The following is a 21,733-nucleotide window of genomic DNA, read 5'->3' as shown; positions in this document are numbered from 1 at the left end:
GTGACACATGGATGATGGAAATGTATTCGTCTCACTTCCAAAACTACAAATGCAGAGACGAAACTGCAAGTGATCCACGATGTATCATGTGACATGTCTTCAATATGAATATAATATATATAATAGGAATATTTCCTCTTGGAGAGGAAGTATATTTCCGGTGCTTGTGAACCGCGACGCGTTCTCCTCAAAGATCAAAGAGCAGATTACAGTTTTAGTGCGCTGCCTGTGCGTGTGTGTGTGTGTGTGTGTGTGTGTGCTGTGTATAAATAGCACATGTGGCAGCACTTACCACGGTGGTTTTATTTAAGGCATTTCCCTCCCTGCCTTCCTCGCTACGCTCTGCTAGCAGGGATGCTCGCTGTAGAGGGTTGGGTTTTTTTTTTTTGAAGGGGGGGGGGATAGTTATCTTGTAAATATCACTTTGTTTTCATACGCGTTTGATCTCTCTCACGTCGGCTACGGTGTGACGGCCTCAGCGTCAGTCCACCTGCCTTCCAGGCTTCACACTGTACCTCATTAATGCTCTGACTCCCCCCCCCCCACTGCCAACCCCCAACCCCCCTCGACTGACATGCATGAGTAGGCTTTGCCCATATGGTGCAGCCCTTATGGAACCACAGCACCACAAGCATGCCATCGGCTGCAGACGACGCCAAAAAACGGCGCCGAATAACGTGCAATTTCCCGTCTCGGTTGTCCACATGCCGGGACGGGGACCAAACACAGGGCCAGATGCGTCGGTCTATATTGTCCAATCAAATCACTAAAGAGGAAGGAACATCTGAATTGTGATTATACAGTGCGCTGAAAGACGGCGAGCCGGGGAGCTGGCTGGGACTTGTCGTCCACTGATTTTGTTTGGCGGCTGCAGAGGAATCGGTCTGAGGTCTGTGGATCGGGGCACGGGGTCGGTGAGCGGGTTCAGAGGCTGGGGGCGGGGGTGGGTGGGTGGGTGGGTGGGGGGGGCATGATTGATGGCTCTCTGGAGGCTTGGTGACAGCTTGGAGCGGCCGACGGCTCCAGGCATGCTGCTGGGGAGCTCTGCAGCAGACAGGGAGGACAGCGGATCCTCTAAAAACAATTGTTCCAGATACATCCACTCATCTTAGATCCCTGCTTCATCCAGCCTCGGATCCTGACGAGTTGAAGCTAATCTTTGCCGATTGTGAACATGCAAACTCCACACAGGAAGACGGGGGGGGGGGGGGGGGGGGGGGGGGGGGGGGGCAGACAGAGCTGACCTCTGCTCTGCCGCGCCGAGCCCTCCAGCATCTCACATGCAGACGCTCACACACCCACCAGGCTGCAGCCAGTTTTATTCATGCACACTGTGCATGTAGGTCTGTGAAACAAGTCCAAACCTCCCCCCACTTGTAAACCCCCCCCCCCCTCTGATACTGAAATCAAGAATGCATTTTGGAGACAATAGATTTCTTAGTCAAGCTGCGACGAGCAACTTGACCTGATGCAGTGTCTGCAGGCGCATTTCTTATCGACTGCACAATTACATCGATTAATGCAGTATGATATGCTATGATATAGTACATTGTACTTCATTTATCACACAATAGAGAAATGTACTTGTTTACAGCAAAAAAGGTATGAAAAAGCAAAATATACAATACATTCGACACAGAAAAAGGTAAACACGCTACTATAAAACATTTTTTTAACGATATACAATAAACCCATGACTGAAGTATGGAGGCACTTAGCAGTCATGTAATTATTTAACAGATAAATGAATAACAGTTTGAAGAGTGTGAAAAGCTATACCAGTAAATATGCTTATAAATATGTGGTAAGTGGAGGTTTTTCATGAAATATTATGTCATAATGAAGATTATCAAACATTTTTTGTATGTAAAGATTCCTATGAATCTTTACATACGCCTATTGACAAAGTATAATAAGTATAAAGCGAATCTACTTTTAATGTGATTAATTTCTATCAGAATCTATCCTTCCATGGACGTCATTCCCACATTCTGCCAGCTGACTAACAGAGGCTGGAAAGGGGAAAGAGACAGAATGAATAATTGAAAATAAAAGAGACAGACAGTTTTTAAATCAATTATTTACATGAAGATGGAAAAAATAGCAGATATTAACACATGACCAAACCCACTGGCCCGTGTCGTGATGATTTCATAACCACGACTCCAGAGGAGTTTAGGAATTCTATGTAATTCAACATATATGAGTCGATGAGCCCTGCTTTCCTAGTGGGACCTAAGTAGCACAAGATTCACCAGCATGTCACCTATTTGGACTTTCTTCACACATATTAGTCGTTACACATTTTTTGTTGTTGCACAATCCTAATGCCATACCATCAATCCATTCCTCCATTTATAGGTTATTCTCTGCAACATATTTAAAGTGGCAGAACCAGAGTGTATAAATGCAACACTTGTCGAAGGGTGTAACGTGTTGTAAAACCATAAAGAGCTTTTGTTTTTGTTTCTGTCCAGGCCCTTTGGAAGAGAAAGACTTTGATTGACAGCTCATTAGCCATATTGTCCTGGTAAGATGATGCAAAGAGGCAGTGTGAATACTGAACTTGTGGTTTTGACCGACGGACGACGCCTGAGCTGTTTGCGCCCACCTTGGAGAGCTGCTTTGCATGTGCTGCCACTTTTACCGCGGCAAACATGCTTCAGCGCTGATTTACGAGCTCTGAAATTAGTCACAGCTTTTTCACTGGATGCACCGGTAGCGCCTCGACCAAATTCCACCCCCCCCCCCCCCCCGCCCCCTCGGGATGGCGCTTTATTATTACGAGTTTGACGTTTTCTTCAGGAGGTGACCGAGGTGAGGTTGGGTGTGGCCGACGCAAGGCCTGCTCCGAGCACGCACGTCAACCCTCCTCGCTCAGAGCAGCGCAGCTTGCCTCCAAAAAAAACCGCAGTGACAACCAATCGAGAAACTTCTGCCTCTTACAAAACGTCAGCAGCTGGAATGTACGGCAGGGGCTCCGACTCCCACAGAGCATGCCCACACAGGCAAGGGTAGCAATCCACAAGGCAGCCTGAATTCATCCTACTGGTACAGAACAAGCAGGCGTGTCTCGTTCCAATCGCTCTTGTTTTAAGTTCCCGAAGTGAAGCCGCACGATTTCAGACCCACATGCAGGTGAATTTAAGCAGCTGGTTCGTATCTATCGCTGAATCAGGTTGGACGACGTTGTTGTACCGGTGATGAGCTCAGAATGTTATTTCATTCATGTGTCAGGCATTGCAATGAAGCTTACTGCTATTGTTTAGAGGAGAGTACGACTGTAACGCGCGAGTGAAACGGCCTGCCTGTAGAAAACAGTGACTCCTTTCGGACGCCCACTTAAAACGCGATTCCAGATCATTAAGGTCCCAGGTAAAATTCCATTTCAGGAAAACTGCTGGAGTCTGAGGCCCAAGTGTACAGAGACGACGATTTCAAGTGGAAACTCCAAATGTGTCTGTTTATGTGTCAAAACCACTGGAAACACAACTTTTTTTGAAAATGGCTCCCAAGGTGGTTCTCAGTCGATGGACACTCGAGTTTCCTCCAGAGGGTCATGACTCCCAGTCCACCTTCTCCTGGGACTTGGTAGTTTTATAGTTGACAGTCACCGTCATAAATGGCAAACAGACTCCACTTATATAACAGTTTTCAACTGCGTGAGCAGCCCCAACGCACTTTACATGAATCACATTCACACACACACACCAATGGAGGCTGTGGCCAAGCGAGACGCTGTCACTCCACTGGGAGCAAAGGCACCTTCACCATGTGGACAAGTGGGGATGGGAACTGAACCTGTAACCGTCCCTTTGGGAGCCATGCTCAATGACAATCCAACTTGTGTGTAGTTTCATTACAAAAGCAACCAACGTCGCTCTACCGGGTGCCACTTCTAGCTCTTTTTTTTGTAATGGCTAAATTCAGATTTGTGTTTGGTAACTTCCTCAACTAACACGTCCAACTCCATGGTTTGACTTTGTGCATGTGCAGGCTCAGCCCTCCACCCAGTCACCTCGTGGAAAAACAAACCAAAATGCACACTGAACTGAAAACTATATGCACAAGTGTGCCATTTACTTTAATGCAGATCGTGTGTCTCTGCTTTGAAATAACTCTGACCCCCATCCATTGAGGGTGTACCCTGAACTTCAGCTGGCGTTGGCCACAGATCTTGATTTGTAATTTGCATGAGACTCTTCAAATAATCCTCTCTTGGTGCTCGGTCTCTGTCGGCACCCGTCTTGCCTTCCATGCAGGAGCGCGACAAGCCGCGTCATGTTCGCCGCGGCAGGAGTTGGTTTGATCGCGTGCTCTTTGGAGTTCCGTGCTCCTCTCAGTACCTGCACACGGCTCTGGACTGTCAGTCCTAAATAAAGCACCTTGAGAGGTCACATTCCACAAACATCCACCCTGAAAACATTCCATGCAGTGGTGCCGGCCAATTAAAATGTGTGTAATTAGCATTCAGTCTGCATCATGTAATTGCGGCTTCTTCAAAATAAAATAGAAAAGGTGTCCCTCGACGACTTTTGCATAGCCGACAGGTGCAGTGTGACGACAGGAGGAACAAGTGAACAACATTGTTTGTGCACATGGTGCAACATGTCTCTCTGCCTTGTGTGTTGTGGATAAAAACATGAGTCGTGAATATAGAAGAAGAACAAACGCAGGACTTCTCCACCCTGATCAAACAAACACCCGGCACAGGATCGCCCTGAATGGGGAAAACGTCACAGATAATGGTGGGATGCACAAAGAAAAGCTGGAAATCACAAAGACTAACGCAGGTCAACTGAAGATCAAACCAGTACTGAACTCATGGATGCAGTCAGAGCACGGCTTTTAATCACTGGGTGTCTTGGATGAACAGGAAAACTAAAACAAAATAGGTTGCAGTGTGGCGTCCAGTCAGACTGTTCTGGAGGTACTAAATGGAGATGTAGTTATGAGAGAGTTACTGTATGATTTAAGTCATTAAATTGTTCTCTTTCAGTTCTTTCCAATGCGTGAAAGCCTCTATAGTTGAGGATGTCATGTTGAGGACTCGATTATGTTTTTAAAACAAGATATTAGAGTAATTACCGTTTCCAATATAAGTGTGTTTCGTTTTTTTTTTTTTTTTTTTACAAACAAGCATCTGATTTACCAACAACAATAATCGTACTCATGCAAAGAAATTACACGTGTTGTCCGGGTGACCGACTAAGGCCCCATTTACACAGATTTGCGTTTTCACTTGAAAACTGTCGTAAAAAAATGAGGAACAAAATTCCGGCACTACGGCAAATAAATGTCAACTTCACCGAAAATAGACAAAAGGCAATAATGGTGATGATCTGACACAAAGTCAACGCTGGGGGGGAAAAAGAAGAGCGACAAAAAGAGATTTGGGATCATTTGCAGGGTCTAAGAAGGGGTCAGACGTCTTCTAACCAGAAGGTTAGCCACGTTTGTTTGCGTAACCGAGCTAGCATTGCCGGCACGATAGCCGTTAGCTCGTATTGATGCTGACTTGGTAGGTCAGGCTGCAACATCAATGTGTGAAACACTGAGCGGGGAGCGTCTCCACGGCAACAGACGCTGATCTCCTTCACTCTCCTCCATGAGGTCACGCAATTCCGGGTGAGCAGTTTTTGCAAAAAGTTGTTAAAAACGAAATTAAATCGTAACCTTCTCGGCCAACTCCGTTGGCAAACAAATAAATAAATAAACCAAAAAAAAACCTGGTTGTCATCACATGAAGTGAATAAAATCTGCCATCTACTATGTGAAAGATGCAGATTGACTGTCGTGGGATGTTAAATATGTGCAACGAGTGCAGTCCCGGTCCAACAACAACAAATACAACAACAGCACGTATCGCCGTCACCCAGAAAGCAAACATGAGAGAAGAACAAATGCACTTCATTGCTGCTGGATGTCGTACGCCAGAGATCAACCGGCTCATTGGGATGGCATGTAAACGGCTTCCCACTGTGCCACACGCCCACCTCCGACCTGCAGACGCAGGTACGGAGGAGGAGAGCTGGTGATTTCACAGGGCGGAGCGCTGGTGACGGCGGCGCCGGCTGGCTCCGTCTCAACTCATCACGGCGTTCCCAAAAATGTTCTGCCTCTCCTTCGCGATACAAGCCGAAGGCGCTTCGCTCACCGTTGTTGCTGTGCCGCACGCAGTCCTGCAGCACGGCGTGCCACTTGCTCTGCTCCTTCTCCGTCATCACGCAGAAGTAGTGGTGGCGGGCGTACGGGTGCCACAGGATGAGGGGGAACGGCGTCGCACACGTGATGAACGGGTGGCTGCTCATTCTGGCCTTGATGCCTGCGACGACATGAGGATTATTACACATTACTGACATGTTACTACTCTCGACCGAAAGGAAGTGATTAAGATCACACACATTGTTATGACATGAACATTTCAGAAGAATTTTGTGTGTCTGCCGCTCGTATCCTCTTGGTTTTGTATTTTCGACCTGTTGGCAGTTTTTTTTGCAATTTTTGTGGAAATGGTTTCCCCAATTGTTCACAAAACTCATAGTAGAGAATTCCCAAATGTTCTATACATTTTTGATATGTTTTGTGTGAAGTGACCACATTTTCACCAAAATCTTATCGACTTTGTATGGTAAATATTTATTATTTTTATTGTATGGCAAAGTCATAGCTCACTATTCCTGTTTTATACATTTATATGTGTGTTGTGTTTTGCATAATTAAAATTGACTTTGTGTTGAGAATGTAGTCATTTTTGGCAGTAATTGCTCAAATTTGGAAATATTTTTGGATTTTTTTTTTATTTTTTTTCAAAAAGTGCCACAACAAAGAAAAACTTGTAGCCTCTATTTCACCGGCCCATCCACCTCAAGATGAAACTGGGTTGTGGTCCCTGAACTAAAGTGTGTTTGAACTGGCAGCAGAAGCTGTGATGTAGAAAGTAGCACTTCTGCAATGAATGTGTCTTTTCAGTCGGATTAAATAAACGGTGAAATATTGCATCATATTGACCTGGCAGGCTGTTATTGATCAGTTCCATGTACTCCTCCATGGAGGTCAGAGCTCTGTAGCCGGCACAGTTGATGGTCACTTTGGGGTGAAGTCCTCGTTCATGTGCCTGTTGGAAAGAAGGGAAAAAACAAAGCCCGCGGCCGTTTGTAACACAACCGTCTGGTTGGTCGGCTCTGTCGTCCGTCTGCGGTGCAGTTCGCTCACGGTTCTGGTCTCGTAGAGGTTGATGGTGTAGCTGTTTGGCACATTGACGAAGCGATTCCTCCACTTGCGATTCTCCTCCAGGTACTGGAACAAATTCCCTGAGAAGATGGTGCGGCCCGCCAGAGGGTCCTGAAAAAAAAAATCCTCCCATGAACAAAATGTGGTGACACATTTTCACACATCACAGCTATTTGAATCGATTTGCATTAAATGTGCAAGAGTCTGAGCTGATGTTTTCAAGCATGCAAATATGGAGATCAATTGTATCTCAACATACACCAACCACTTGGTTTCTTGTTTGCTGGAAATATGAACTGATGCAAAGAATGTATGACAGCAGCAGTTAAACACGACTTTCAACAGCCGTTCACCACTGCAAACCATAACAAGTAGATCAGTTAGTGGAGGACTACCAGTGATCATAGTGGCAGTTTAACACGCGTATATTCACACTCACAAGTATCTTTCCAATTTCCTTCCTGTGCACTGGAACCAAAAAAAATCTAGAAAATACTGTGTATGATGTGGCTCAACTCATCAGTAAAGTTAGATTCTAAAATTACACGAAAAACTCCTCCAACAACTGATACAAGAATGACCGATTAACATTAAGTATTTGTATTATCACCAATGCAACATAAATAAAATCTGAAGGAGACATTTAAAGTAATTACAGATAATGATTTACCAACAAGCTCATGAAGTAATTACATTTAAAGCCAATACGATAAATAATTACCATGTTTAAATAATTTGCACGAGACTGTTAAACCTTTGTTTGGAAAAATCTTTTGTGAAGAAAAAAAACCAAAACAATCTTTTGATGTGGAAGTGAAATAGCGGTGTATTTGTGTGACGGACAGGCAGCTGTCGTCCACATGGTGACCGGAGCAGATGAGCCGCCGTGAACAGAAACGGCGGATCTGTTCATGTGTGAAACGTGCCCCACTTTTCCCCGCGGTGGCTGCCGGCGTGGACAAAGTGCGACCTTCATTGTGACCAAAATGAGACGAGAGAGACACAAACAGCTAAAAGCTACGAGCTTCCTCATTAGGTCCCGACACGCAGAACCCAACGGTGACCGGCTTCGTGGAATCTGGTTTCTGGCTCCGTCAGCCAAACAAAGACCACGTTGATGGGAGGTTTATGTAATAAAACAGTTCTTAATATCACAGGAATGGTGCGAATTCCTTCATGGTAGAGGAGAGAAGCATGAAAAAAACACATGAAGAAATAAACAGCGATATCAGCTTATTGAGATTCTTTCATAATTCATTTAACGCTAATGCTAATGCTAATGCCAATGCTAATGGTCTTGTGCGTCTCAGTTTGGGTAAAACCTGAACTCCAACGTAGTGGAAACACGGTCTGGATCAACAATTTTATTTCCTGAAGCTGCCACGCTCTTCTCCAATTTACCAAAACGCTGGCCTCCGATAAAACAAAACAAAAGCAGGAGCCCTCAAAACGAAAGCAATGGCCGGTTTCCTAGGTCTGTGTTTTTCTTTGACACGTGCTCATTCTGATGTGGACAACCTCCAATCAGACCCGAGTCCTGCTCCTCGCCAGCAGGCGGTCTCGTAGCCGACTGGATCTGTTTTAGTGCGCTGACCTTCCTGTGCAGCAGCTGCGGCTGCGTCCCGCCTCCTCCTTCGATCTCATAGCGGACGCTGTTGAAGAGAGCGACGGCGTACTGCTGCTCGTACACGCCGCCGAACTCTCTCATGACGTCTCCGGTCCGACCTGCAGGGAGACACACCGAACATCAGGAGACCGAACGCAACATCGTTCATATATATTTTCGACACCCATGGACTAACGGAATGCAACCAATAAACATTCAGCAGGTTTATACTCATGAATATTAATATAAGATGTGTCTGGATTTCTGGAATTAGTTAATAGATAAATATCCTAAATGGGATTTATTACATATGTCTGAATTTTTTGTGTTATTTATGATTTTGTCTATTTGAATGTGTGGAACAGATCAGCTCATTTGTCTCAAACTTTTGACATTAAAATGTGAGTTGTGTTTATGTTCTTTCAGTAACGTGGTTAATGGCAGCGAGTGTATCAGCATCTATTAAAAATATTACACATAAACACAGTTTGCTGCATGAACTTCACTGTGTGTAACTGCAGACATGCAGGCCTGGTCGCCTTCAAGCATTTTCTGAGTTCAGCTGCTGCAGGTTTGGAGAATCGAAGCTGCTGGGAGACTTTCATTAGCGCACGGAGGTTTTCAAAACTGACTCTCTTTTCTCAACTAAATAGAATTTATTGATTCAATGTTATCGATCCAAGCGTCGCAAGAACCTTCATTTGAAAAACCTTAAAGATAGAAAATAGCTCTCCTTTAAATTTTAAAGAGACATTTAGCTTCCCGGCATGACCTCCGGCTCTGTTCGTTCACTGCTTTCAAACTCACTCAAAGTTGATGAATGAGAATAACTGTGAGTTCCTCGTGAAGGAGAACCTCCCAGTGAGGCTGAGTCACGCTTCTGCTGACTCAGCATCCTGAGAAATCCTTCAAGGAAGACGAGGTGCACAAACTTCGCCGTGACACTCGCAGCTCGTCGTTACTGGTGTGTTAATGGACGGAGGAAGGAGGGAGCAGGAAGGAAAGGGCTGACAGGACAGGGTAAACAGGGACACAATGTGGAGGAGGAGGAGGAGGAGGAGGAGGAGGAGGAGGGGGAGGAGGACGAGGAGGAGGAGGAGACACTTATTAAAAACCCCGGGATGAGAAGGGAGGGCAGCTCGCAGGACGGACAGATTGGCAGCAACTGTTAGGTTCGACAACGTGACTTTGGAAGTGTCGTCGTAATGTTGTTTAATCATGCTGACATTGAATTACTTTGAACGGTTTGAAAGGTGGAGACCTGCGACTACAGTAACACCAGTCAGCTGTGACACGCTTTAAAAAGAGTTTCCCGAGAAAGAACCTTATCTGATGTAAACGTGCTCAATGGTTTCCACAAGGAGCAACAACATATGTTGCCAGTTTAGAATGAGACCTTTTAACAAGGATTAATTTAGCATCATGATTAATTTGATTCAAAAATGTAATGCAATGCAAACGACTCAAAATCAGCAAACATTTAAAGGTGTTTGATAAACATGTTGAGTGCAGGTAGATTCTCTTCTTTTATGGGTTAGGTGATTGATATAGATTCAAAATTAATGACATCTAATGCTGATTAATGGCAATTAATCTACAGCAACCGTGTGATTAATCTGATTTGAAATGCAAGCGTTTCCCACTTTGGAGAATTAATATAGCAGCCAAAGGTTAGTGCAGCGAAGAGCAACACAAGACTGTCAGACGTCAGCGGCAGTGTAAACCAACGTTACAATATGGGTTTGTGAAATCTGAATTATCAGTAGACATCATGTCTGAAAACAGATGCTAAAACAGCTGTTTTCAGTTGCTCACATGTTATTCAAGTTAATGAGTTCTGGTGGTTTTTACTGGAGCTGCAATAACGTTTGTTAATTACAGAGCATACCACGAAGAGACACTGTTTCCCAGGTAGATACACAAATGTTTTCATGATGACATTAAACTTCCGGGACAAATTTCCCACTTTCCCCATGTTTTTCCCACTGGGAATTGGGAACTCTGAGGTTAAGTTTGTTGACTTCTTCAATCTAAAATAGGACTCATGTTGCTCGTGCATCCCTGCAGGTGCATTTGCAGCGACTTTAGTTGGCGCTAATGGGTTAAGCTGACATCTTTGGTGTGGTTGCCGTTGGCAACAACAGTCAACACTGGATTTCCTTGTGTCACACACTCCAACAAGAACACATTCGTGTCTCATCTGTTAAATAACTGGTTTGGAGAAACATGTGTACACGCACACACACACACACACACACACACACACACACACACACACACACACACACACACACACACACACACACACACACACACACACACACACACACACAATTTTGTTTGCTTACACAATTTAATGTTTATGATAGCTTAACTATCACATGTTGATTGAAAATGTTCAGAAACAAATATATCTAATCTAAAATATATTATCTACTCCTTTAACGTATAATTAAAATATTCACTACACCATTAACTTTTAAGCATAATTACATAACATCCACCACATCAGTACACACAGTCACTCAGGTTGCTTTATTGTTGGTCTTTGTCATTATCTTCACCATCACCACCAGTCACGAGTTATTATTTCCATCTAATCCTTCACAGGCTCATTATTCTCCTCATATTACCAATGCTGGCATTGGCCAATGTTACATTATTGTTTGTCAAACAAATATTGACAGAAATGTCAAAAATATGTCAACTGTCATGGTTTGCTGCTGGGTGTTGACTGGAACGATCTTTGATATTTTTATTTATTTGAGCGCCTCACTTAAACAAAAAAAAGCTGTGGTCATCAAGTTTTGTGCAGCTGTTCTGTCTCTCTGCTGAATAGGTGCTGCTCAGCCTTTCCACTTGCTGCCCCGCTGTGCCAAAGTCAGCAGAGCAAGATGCTGCAAATGGACGGAGCCTCTTCCAGCACATGGAAATAAGAATTTTTGGGAACAAAGAGCACATTTTAGCCTCCACTCAGCGCCCCAAACGGTTCTCCTACCCCTCACCTGGTCCCTGGCCTTGTGCCATCTCCTGCTTTCTTGTCTGACAACACCATCAGTGAACCGATGCCTTCAGTGCTGACTCACAAATGCCGGACATTTTTGTGCTCATATTAACTCTCAGATTCGAGCCACCCATACATACCAAGTCCCTCCCCTTCATTCCATGTCTTTAAAAGTGAAATAGCTGGCTGTATGTCAGTCATTATAAATGTACAGGTAGCGTATTGTCGGCGCTGGAACTGAAGCAAAGTGAGAGCGAGAGAGGGGAAAAAGGAATACATCCATCAAAAAACTGTTTTTTCAGTTCAGGAGTTTTTGCAGTCCATTTACATTGGAGCAGTTTAAAAAAAGAGCAACAACAACCTTCAAATTTGAACTTGTAGCGCAGTTTATATGATGAAAATGTTTATATTTTCACCGAAACCAAACAGTTGCCATTGGAAATGACAACACCATCAACAGAAAAACAACTTTAATGAGACCGTCTGGTGCAAACTAAAGTGAAATGCCCCCAAGAAATTCTCCTATAGCTGTTACCTGATAGCATTATGTTTATTCTTTTTACAAACTCACACTGACAGCATGAGGCGAGTTTGATAGCAATGAAGTAGCGATTACAATTTGCTTGGTGATTTGGCGGCCAGATTAGAGCCTCGCTGGTTTTGGCCCACAGGCCTTATGTTTGACAGCCACCGGTTTACGTCATAATGTGGCTGGAAATCACTGCACATGCGCTCTGTAATTGTAGTAGTTACACTTCTGTTGATTGGGAGTTAAACATTAATTAACAGTGGAGGATTCCAGTGTTTGTTCTGCTCCTTGTTTTAGCTTTTGCATCACTTCTCTAACAAAATGTATATTTACCACGCCATCGTCTGCAGACTTACATACAGCAGCCCCATCGTATTCGTCGCACTGTTTTCAGCATGGGTGGGGGGGAATGGGAAAACACTCGTGGCCTAACATGCAAACTGCACGGCGAGTCACCGGATTGCTTCCGTCTGATGTGAAAGTTTTCTGAAACAAGAACGATGTAGTTCCCAGTCGATCGTTATGAAAACCTCGGTTAATGGAAAAACGTCCTTATTAAATCTGCCGATTCTACACAATGTTTGGAAGGGCTCATTGAACATAAAAACTGTTAAAAGGATGAAATATTTTGTTTTTCACATTCGTTCTTTTTCCCTTATCAGAAACATCAGTACAGCCTGTTTCCACCAATAATTTCTGCATCGAGCATCTTACCAGCTTTTTAATTCGAATTTTAATCAGAAGCTCACATTCACATGTTTTATATACAAAAAAATAACTTTCCAGCTCATATTATTGTTTTGGGGATCAGAGAGCTTTTAAGATTATTGAACTGAGATGACAGTTTAGCAGTTTATATTTTGACCTGTCGTCTCACACATTTACAGTTAATAGAACAAAACACATGCATGATGAAAAAAACAAAAAACTCCACTAGTAATATGTTCTCAGTGAGAAAAAAAAAAGAAGAAGCTGCATTTGCCAGAAATGTATGAATTTGTCTTGAGATTAGCCGAGGAGAAAGCCGGTCTTAACATAATCCTGCAGTGTGAGACAGAAGAAGGTGTGGTGCGATCCCTGAATGGCTGCGTGGCTGAGATATTAGCCTCCACAGTCAGACGTGGCTCTAATTTGACCTACATGTGAGGCTCGCCTGCAGTTCTGCTCCCGGGCAGGTCAAATCAGAGCTGCCCCCCCCCCCCCCCACACGATTGTACACACCAGGGGCTTGTGGAGGCGTGCGACTTTTTGGATTGATTCTCGTCTCAAGCTGAATTCCCTGGACCAGTCAGCAGTTTGCATGTCACTTTCTTGACAGTCGATGAGTTTATTTAAAATAATTCACAAGGTTTTTTTTTAGAGCAACACATCCTTTTTTTTTTTTTTTCCCCTGACAGGTCTTCAGATGTCGGCGCGATGACACAATAGAAGAGAACAACAAGGGTCCAAAGTTGTGAGATTAGATAAGAAGCTTTTATTGTCATTGTACAATAAATTGCACAACGAAATTACGGTGTATTAATAGGCACTGTTCCACAGAGGATGATCCAAATATGTCTAATAAAATTCTTTGAGGTGTATTTCCTTTTCTGAAAAGCTGCATGCAGTGGCCTTATTTGTGTATAAATAGAAAGGTTGCACGGTGCACATCTGACGTGTAAAAACAAATTTCACTGTGAGGTCGTATACAATACGATTCACGTTTCAGTTTTGCGGTTTTTTTGTTTCAGAAAACCTCTGCATATACATGGCAACGTTTTGAAAACTGTCCATTTACAGAGAACTGGCAGGAACACAGTGGAGTGAGCGTGCCACGACCACAAGTTGGCGCTGTCGTTCATTTTTGTTATGAAACCACACACGCATGCGCACTGGGAGTCACGACACTGGAGTTGTTATTGTCCATCTTACTGAGCATGTGCAGGAGCAGCGTTTCTGCCGTCTACATGGAGACAAAGGGGGAGCAGTTTTTTTTTTTTAAAGTGGAGTTTTCATTGGCTCAGAGAACCATTGTTATTGTTTACAAAAAAACAAAGTTTTTTTTTTTAATTTTCACTTGAAAACGTTTCCGTCTAAACGAGGCCCGAATCTCAAATGAACCCGAGGAGTAAAACAGGAGCACAATAAGCTAACTGCACTCATAAGATTTAGAGCAAAAGTACTGAAAATGTTCTCATTTGATGTCATTTAAAAAAAAAAAAAAAATAGGCGATTCTCTCTCGGATTGATGAACAAAATGTGTGTCACTTCTCAGAGGAGAGTTTCTGCAGCAATGAGCTCAACCCTGAAAGTACGACTAATGCTATTTAGCCATTATCTGCTCTAATATAAATCAGATACGACTAATAGAAATCCGCCGCCGACGTGTTCCCAGAGCAACTTGTATGTGGTCATGCTTGTGCAGCAGTGATGAAGAAATCAATGTATGGAGGAGTCATGTTCTGCGGATCCCTATCGAGGCTGCAGGAGAGCATCGAGGCAGAGAAGGAGGGCGTGCGGGAGCCAGACAGCCGTTAACCCCGTGACATGTTGCTACCTGCTGCACTCCAGCGCCGCCGCTCATTATCTTCTCCTTTTTCACTGCGGCCTCATCGGCAGGTTTATACAGCAGCAGCGAACTTCAGACGAGCTCCGTGAGCTTTTAGTTCGGGCTTTTATTTCCCGCGTCGCTTCTCATATTGTCGGGATCACGTGGCGGCTGGTGTTTTCCTCCATCTCCGAGTTACATCGCTGGATCACCATTTATCTGAACTCCCATGGTGTTTCAGGGAACAAGACCCTCAGCTTTAATAGCGCCACTTTCCAAAGTTTCAAAGTTAGAGCTCCAACAGCAATACGTGGTCGACGTCACAAGGAGGTATTACAATGTGGCAATTTCACTGCAACTGCTTTGATTTTTCTCTGTATTTATAAGGAAACAAATGTGAAACATAAGCAATGAGCAGATGACAAGTTTCTTGTGAACTTGGAGAAAGTGTTGGAGTTATAACCCAATTAAAGACATAGTTATTACTCTCACAGGTAACGGAAAGACAACGGTCATTCAGGAAATTTGAACCAAATATCCACTAAATGTACAATATTTGCCAGCTTTACATCAAGATAAGATAATATTACTGTACATATGATGATGATAAGACTTATATTTTAGGTCCTTTTGATTACAATAGTTCTGAGAAATCCACCTGTGTGGAGACACAGTCTGGTCCTGTGGGGGAGAGGTTGCTGTTTCTCTCTCTGGAAACAAAGTTGCTTTTCCTTGATATAATCCAAGTAGAATTAAACTATATCGGCCAGCAAGGACATACAAGATCTCCTCAGTAGTAATAACACTGTTTCTAACATTCATCGTGCATTAATACCAGATTGTTGCAACCAAAAGTGCAGGGTTGCACCAAGCGCTCCTCTTTGTGCTCCTGAATCTTGAGATTTAATTACGACATTTAAACCCACGTGAAAGAGCGTGAACGCGTCCGTCTTTGTGGTTTTAATGCTAGGCTATCACTTTTATATCGCCCCCCGAGTCTTTGTGCTTTTTGTGATCTTTGTTCGCAAAGCGACTGGTGGGAAGATAATTTCAGACTTGTCTCACAATGATCTCATGCTGGGCAGAAGTATAAGGTTGCATTTAAGTTGTGTTGTTTAATGGGGAGAATTTGATAATGCATGAATAAAACATGTGAAAAACGCACATTTCCTTGAGCTTCATGTCCACAAATATCAAATATATATCATTTAAAGTGACATAAAACTAAAAAGAGTTGCATGTGGGATGATTTTGACTATCTTAATTGACCTATAACACTATTTCTGGGAGTACTTTTTTTTTTTCTTTCTCCAGGCTGCTTCACCCAAAGCAACAACAAACAAAGTCAAGTGTCTGGACCTCAGCAACATAACCTCTGGTTTCCCTCGTGCGAGGACGTCTGCCAGCACTGTCCTGAAGGAAACTCGCTGCCAACTGAGGCCACATTTTCTGGAGATTTTTGCAAAGATGCGAACCACAGAAAGGCAAACACGAAGAGCAACCACATCCCCTGGAACTGTGCTGGCACGTGACGACGCACTGGAGGAGAAGCAGGAGGAGTGTGCAGACCCGAGACCTGCTCTTGTTCCCTGGCTGAGACAATGACACGGACCTGCACTGTGAGAGGCGGAGAGCAATCTGAGCAATCCGAGACCTAAATAGCGCTCAGTCCTCAAACTTGCACTAACGCGATCCCTTCTGGCAAACCTGCTTATTATCTCCGAAGGAGCAGGCCGGCAGCGGCTGGCGTTCGAGCGACAAAAAGCAGAACAAATATGCAGCAGGGACATAAGGGAGAAGCCTTTTCTTCTTCTTCTTCTTTTTTTTTTCTACAGTGATCTGATCAGATTCGAACAAAGCCGGCGGCAAAACAAAAACAATGATAGTAAAAAAATGTATTGAGTGTGCGAGAGAAGGTGCGCGCAATTCTGGTCGTTCCGTTTAAATCCTGCTTTTAAAACGAACTGGATCGTGAAGCCGCGGCGCCTCTTACCTGTAATCATCTCGCGCCTGCTCTCGTCCAGGTGAGAGGAAACCACGTCCCCCATGCTTCACCACGGTCTCGCGAATCCCGCAGATATCCGAGGTCGTTGTCTATCTCCTGCTGGAAACTGGGTTGGGGTTTTTTTTTTTCTTTTCTTCTTCTTCTCCAGTAAGGGGGGGGGGGTATATTTCCAGCAGTCTTCGCTGGGAATGTGCTTGACTTTCACCCCCTGAGAGGCTCGCGCACTGATCCGAGCGGCGCTGCGCTGCGGTGCGTCTCCGGAGCGAGAGCGCCGGAGGAGGAGGAGAAGGAGGTGGAGGAGGAGGAGGAGGAGGAGGTGAAATGTGCTGTGACACACCCTCTGGGAGTCATCACTGGTTCAACGTGTTCAGTGGGCCCTGACAGGGTGTGGTCACATCCAGGCGCGTAATGGAGCGGCAGAAACGCGCTCCAGTGCGCAGAAACCTGCGCGGCTGCGCCTGCACGGAAACACTTTCTCCACATCCCTTTTCTCCAACATTTACTCTTTCAAATCCGTTCACACGATTTAAAATACAACCTCTGTGTGATCGCCGATACGCTCCTCAAAATCTGCCCTTAAAAACGTGTTTTAAAAGTAATTTTCGATTTCTAAAGTTCTCCACAAGTCAAAAATTGTCGGGATTTAGATACCGTTTCTTCACATTTCGAGAAAAAGAAAATGGTTTTGTTGCCCTCGGTTTACCATTTTCAGATATAAAGACAGATGCTTCCCCCTTGTGGACAATATGCGTCACTTCAACGATGCTGATTTTTTTGTTTCTTATATTACAGGGGAAAGTGGCGCGTGCTGATTTTCCCTCAACTCGGAACTCGGAACGCGACGAGCCTCCTTTTCGAGACTTTACATGTCAGTTCTTAAACAAACAGCAGAAAATTTGTCATGAGGTTTGGTGATGAGAAAAAGGCAAATACTATGAATTAAACTATATTTTTTGATGTATTTACTTCTACACTTTAGGAATTGCTGCTGGATTTTAAGTGTGTGATCGACTCTGGATTTCATTCCACCAAAGAGCACATCCATTCTTTTCATTTCGTTCTGGGGTCATTGGAACTGGGAATAAACAAATACACAAGTATCAGGATGTGACGTTTAAAACGACCGACAAGTTTCTCAGATCAATTATGAACGTGTGTGACTGTCAATCTTCTCGAGTGATGACGTGTCCAGGGTGGAACCGACCTTCTCACACACACACACACACACACACACACACACACACACACACACACACACACACACACACACACACACACACACACACACACACACACACACACACACACACACACACTCAGGTGAGATCCGTTCCAGTCCACCACATTGCTGAACTTTATAAAAACAGTATTGAAAATGGATGAATGAATTCCTGTTTTTTTTTTAATGCAGATTAATTAGTTGTAAGATTAATTTTTCCAAATCTCGAGATCAGTGCACACATTTGTTTCCGCCAAAAACGCAGAAAGGCGTCAATTTGTCCAACAATTGAGATAAAATACAGTAATAATGTGATGCACATGCAGGCATAAAACACGCTGCTTTTCTGGACATAAACATGGTGAACATGGACATTGTTGACCTCTTTCCATTGAGTCAAACATCAGTCACCCGTTATTTTTTTCAGAACCCCTGACATTGGTGTAATAGTGTCCATGCATCTTTACCCATGGCACCAGTTCATTTTGTTTTCTCATGAGTGCAACAACAAACCGATTGTTTGTCCATTTGTCTCGCGATGATAAGCATAAATATATCTCCTGTGTTTTGTTTTTGTTTTTTGTTTTTACAAATTGCAAACACTAAACTTAATATTTGTGGGGATGAATTCAATATTTAGCACATCTGCTTGGGGAAAAATGTGTTTTGGTTGAATAATTGATCCAGCAGATGTTTCCAACTCAGAATCCACAGAGTGAGAGTCGTCCAGAGCTCCAGTGCAGCGCTTGTTTTGTGTGAGAGAGGAAATCAGCAGGTAATACATGCATTCTAGTGTGCTCACTGAAATCTTTTTTTTTTTTTTTTTTACTCATGTGACTGACCAATCATATAAAGTCAATCAAGAGGTGGAGCTTGATGAGGAGTGCAATGAGGCTACTGTTACCTGACAGTTACTATTCGACTCAGCTCCTGTTTACTAAGGGAGGAGCAACTCCTGATTCCTGGACTTAAGTCTAGCAACTTAAGACACATTTTAATTCAGGGGCCACAAACAACAGTTACATCTTGAGTGGGCCAGACCTGCAAAATATTGCCATTATAACCTCTGATTTGAAACTGTAAAGTTTTTCTTTAGTTATTACTAAGAATATACACGAAAAATTTATTTTCACAAAACCAAACAATTACTATAGAAAATGACTACAATATCAACATAAAGGCAATTCTAATGAAACTTTCTGGTGCAAAATAAAGTGAAACGTCCAAACTAATCCAATAGCTGCTACATTATGTGTGTTTTTACAAACTCACCGTGATAACACGACTTTGAGGCTAATGCCAGTTGGCTATATTTCATTGCAGCATCACCGACATCTCAGCTCAGGTCTCAGTGTTTTGTTGTGTCGCTACTCTTAAGAAATTTGTTTTTAAAAAATTATATTTTCTTTGAGTCTTGTGTTGGATTGAAACATATTACAAGCTGGTTTTGGCCCATGGGCCTTATGTTTGACACCCTTGATGTTTTACAGCAATACTACAACAGTACAGGTAAATGCACAGGATTAATACACTCAAATAGAAAGACATCATTAAAGGAGATACAGAAATAATAGTGCTATTGAACATGAGCCAAAACCAACCCAGATGGTCTACTTTGGCTGAGCCATGACCTTGTAAAGTGCCAAAATGGCAATAAAAACATTAAAGTAGCGGTGAATTAGTGGTGAGAACTGTCTCCCACGGTGGAAACGTCATGGATTTATTTGTGCAGAGTTTGGATATTCTTCCTGTGTGCGTTTGGATTTTGTCCTTCTGGTTTCCTTTCATGGCCTAAAAACAAGTATTTGAGAATAATTCTTGAATGGAAAAATGTTACTATGAGTCTATGTGACTGTGCATCATGGAAAATTACATGATGTTTAATTTACACTTCTCCGCCTTTTAAAATTCCAGGTGTTCAGGTTTTGGTATTCCAGTGAATGTAGACTTTGACTTATTAACATTGAAACGTGCTCTCAAACAAAGGAGAGCAATTGCAGTTTGTTAGATTGTCTCACTAAGATTTGATTTGAACTGAAACTGAATCTGAACTCGCTCCTCAAAATCGTTCCATTGAAAACAATAGTTACCGTAATCAAATATATATATTTCCAGTGATTGCGTGTTAGTAAAGTATGCGTGGTAAGGAATATTATCTAGGCTAATTAGGATGTGGTGGGTTGAGTTAATAAGATCCACTGGAGGCCCACCAATGCGGAAGGATACGCAGTGACGTTTCCAACAGGAGGCTCCTCCGCAGCGCCGTGAGACGATCAGAGAGAGGGAGAGAGGGAGGAAGCAAGAGGGCGATCGCTCGGTCCAACACTCAGCAGCACCATGGCACCTATCGGATTAAAGGCGGTGGTCGGCGAAAGTAAGATTTGTTTTTTTGAGCATTCTAATCCCTGATTGCGACTCATAACGCTGCGCGCTCCTGCATGTGCGCTCCTGCGATGGAGCGAGTGTTCGTGCGCGTGTTTTTATTCTAATGCGGGATGCGGATGGCCGCTCGTGCATCTGGGTGATGATGGTGATGAAGGTGGTGCTGTGACGGCTCCATTGTATTGCGTTGGAGAGCCGAGAGGCGCACTGAGGCTCTGCCTCTCTGCGCTCCTGCGGCGCGGATGCGCAATCGTATTTCAAAGCGGCCGAGAACTGAAAAGGGCTTTGGCGAGAGATGATTAGCCTGCCGCTGGAAAATACAGGCATCCCTCTTTCAGGAGGAAGCAGAGAATTATCTATATATACACACGCCCTTTTTTTTTTTTTTTTAAAGCTTCAGTCAGCGTTTTATTGCAGGAAAATCTGCGCTGCGCTGAAGCTGCATCATCGTGTTGTAAAGGTTCAACCTTCACTCTCACTTGAGAGCGAATCACAGGAAAACATGTCAGGAAATGCTGTGTGCGACCAGATACGGAGATCAACCGCCTCCATCAGCGGGATCCCCTCGCCCCAGCAGAGCCTCACCCCCTCTATTGGAGCACGAATCGGTTGCGTAAAACACAATTTCTCCAGCGGAGCGGAGACGAGACGCTGCCTGCTCCTTCACACGGTAATGGCGGACTGTGGCCAAGTCATAAAAGTTGGTTTTTTTGGACATATAATAATAAAAACAAAGCGATGGATGAGGGGAAAAAAATCCGCATTGGAGGCCGGTGAGCGCCGACCAGCGCGCGTCCTTTCCATCCTCGCCGTGCCCTTTATAGCCGCGGTGCGGCACCACGAGATCCCAACCGTCGCACAGTCCCGCATCGCCAGGGCGCCGTGGAGGATCTCGCCTGTCACTCCAGGCTCGTTTGAGCTCCGGCAGTGCGGGATGTGGGTGGTGTTGCTACTGGGCGATGCGGGCCTGAACATGGAGGAGGCAGCTCCATCCCGCCTCGGCAGGGTCAACTGGGTGCAGGAGTGAGCAGTGGAGCGGCGAGAGCGCGTCAGGCGGCCTGTGCGGCGAGAGGGACGCACAGACCCGATCGAAATGTGCAGCCAGGTGTCGGATGCCTCATTCTGCTCATCTATTCTGCGTGCAGTCTTTTTTTTTCTTTTTTTGATGGCCGGCCCTGCCCCTGCTGCAGGATCTGCTTCATCTGTATTGATTCGGTTTCATATTTTA

The 21,733-nt window shown here is 44.1% G+C and overlaps 2 protein-coding genes across 3 annotated transcripts in view; one reads left to right on the top strand and one right to left on the bottom strand.

Annotated features, from left to right (window-relative positions):
- Positions 1 to 17,039, bottom strand: part of LOC308140330 (protein Niban 2-like) — a 31,540-nt gene extending 14,501 nt beyond the window's left edge. Inside the window, exons 1-5 of the mRNA XM_080510045.1 lie at positions 16,893 to 17,039; positions 8,828 to 8,958; positions 7,216 to 7,344; positions 7,012 to 7,117; positions 6,158 to 6,325 (exon numbers count right to left, since the gene is read on the bottom strand). Coding sequence (XP_080366171.1) covers positions 6,158 to 6,325; positions 7,012 to 7,117; positions 7,216 to 7,344; positions 8,828 to 8,958; positions 16,893 to 16,947 — 589 coding nt within the window. The 5' untranslated portion in view covers positions 16,948 to 17,039. The remainder of the gene's footprint in view (positions 1 to 6,157; positions 6,326 to 7,011; positions 7,118 to 7,215; positions 7,345 to 8,827; positions 8,959 to 16,892) is intronic.
- A 3,387-nt stretch (positions 17,040 to 20,426) lies between these two features.
- stxbp1a (syntaxin binding protein 1a) overlaps positions 20,427 to 21,733 on the top strand; it is a gene marked incomplete at its 3' end in the record, with an annotated part of 35,818 nt that continues 34,511 nt past the window's right edge. For both annotated transcript variants that reach the window (XM_080510019.1, XM_080510018.1), the window contains exon 1: positions 20,427 to 20,497. In XM_080510019.1, coding sequence (XP_080366145.1) covers positions 20,461 to 20,497 — 37 coding nt within the window. In that variant the 5' untranslated portion in view covers positions 20,427 to 20,460. The remainder of the gene's footprint in view (positions 20,498 to 21,733) is intronic.

This window comes from Blennius ocellaris (genome assembly GCF_963422515.1).
Source record: "Blennius ocellaris genome assembly, chromosome: 15".
In the NCBI taxonomy this organism is placed as follows: Eukaryota; Metazoa; Chordata; class Actinopteri; order Blenniiformes; family Blenniidae; genus Blennius; species Blennius ocellaris.
Note: the sequence above shows the minus strand (reverse complement) of the source record. Positions and strands in the feature narration are given on the sequence as shown.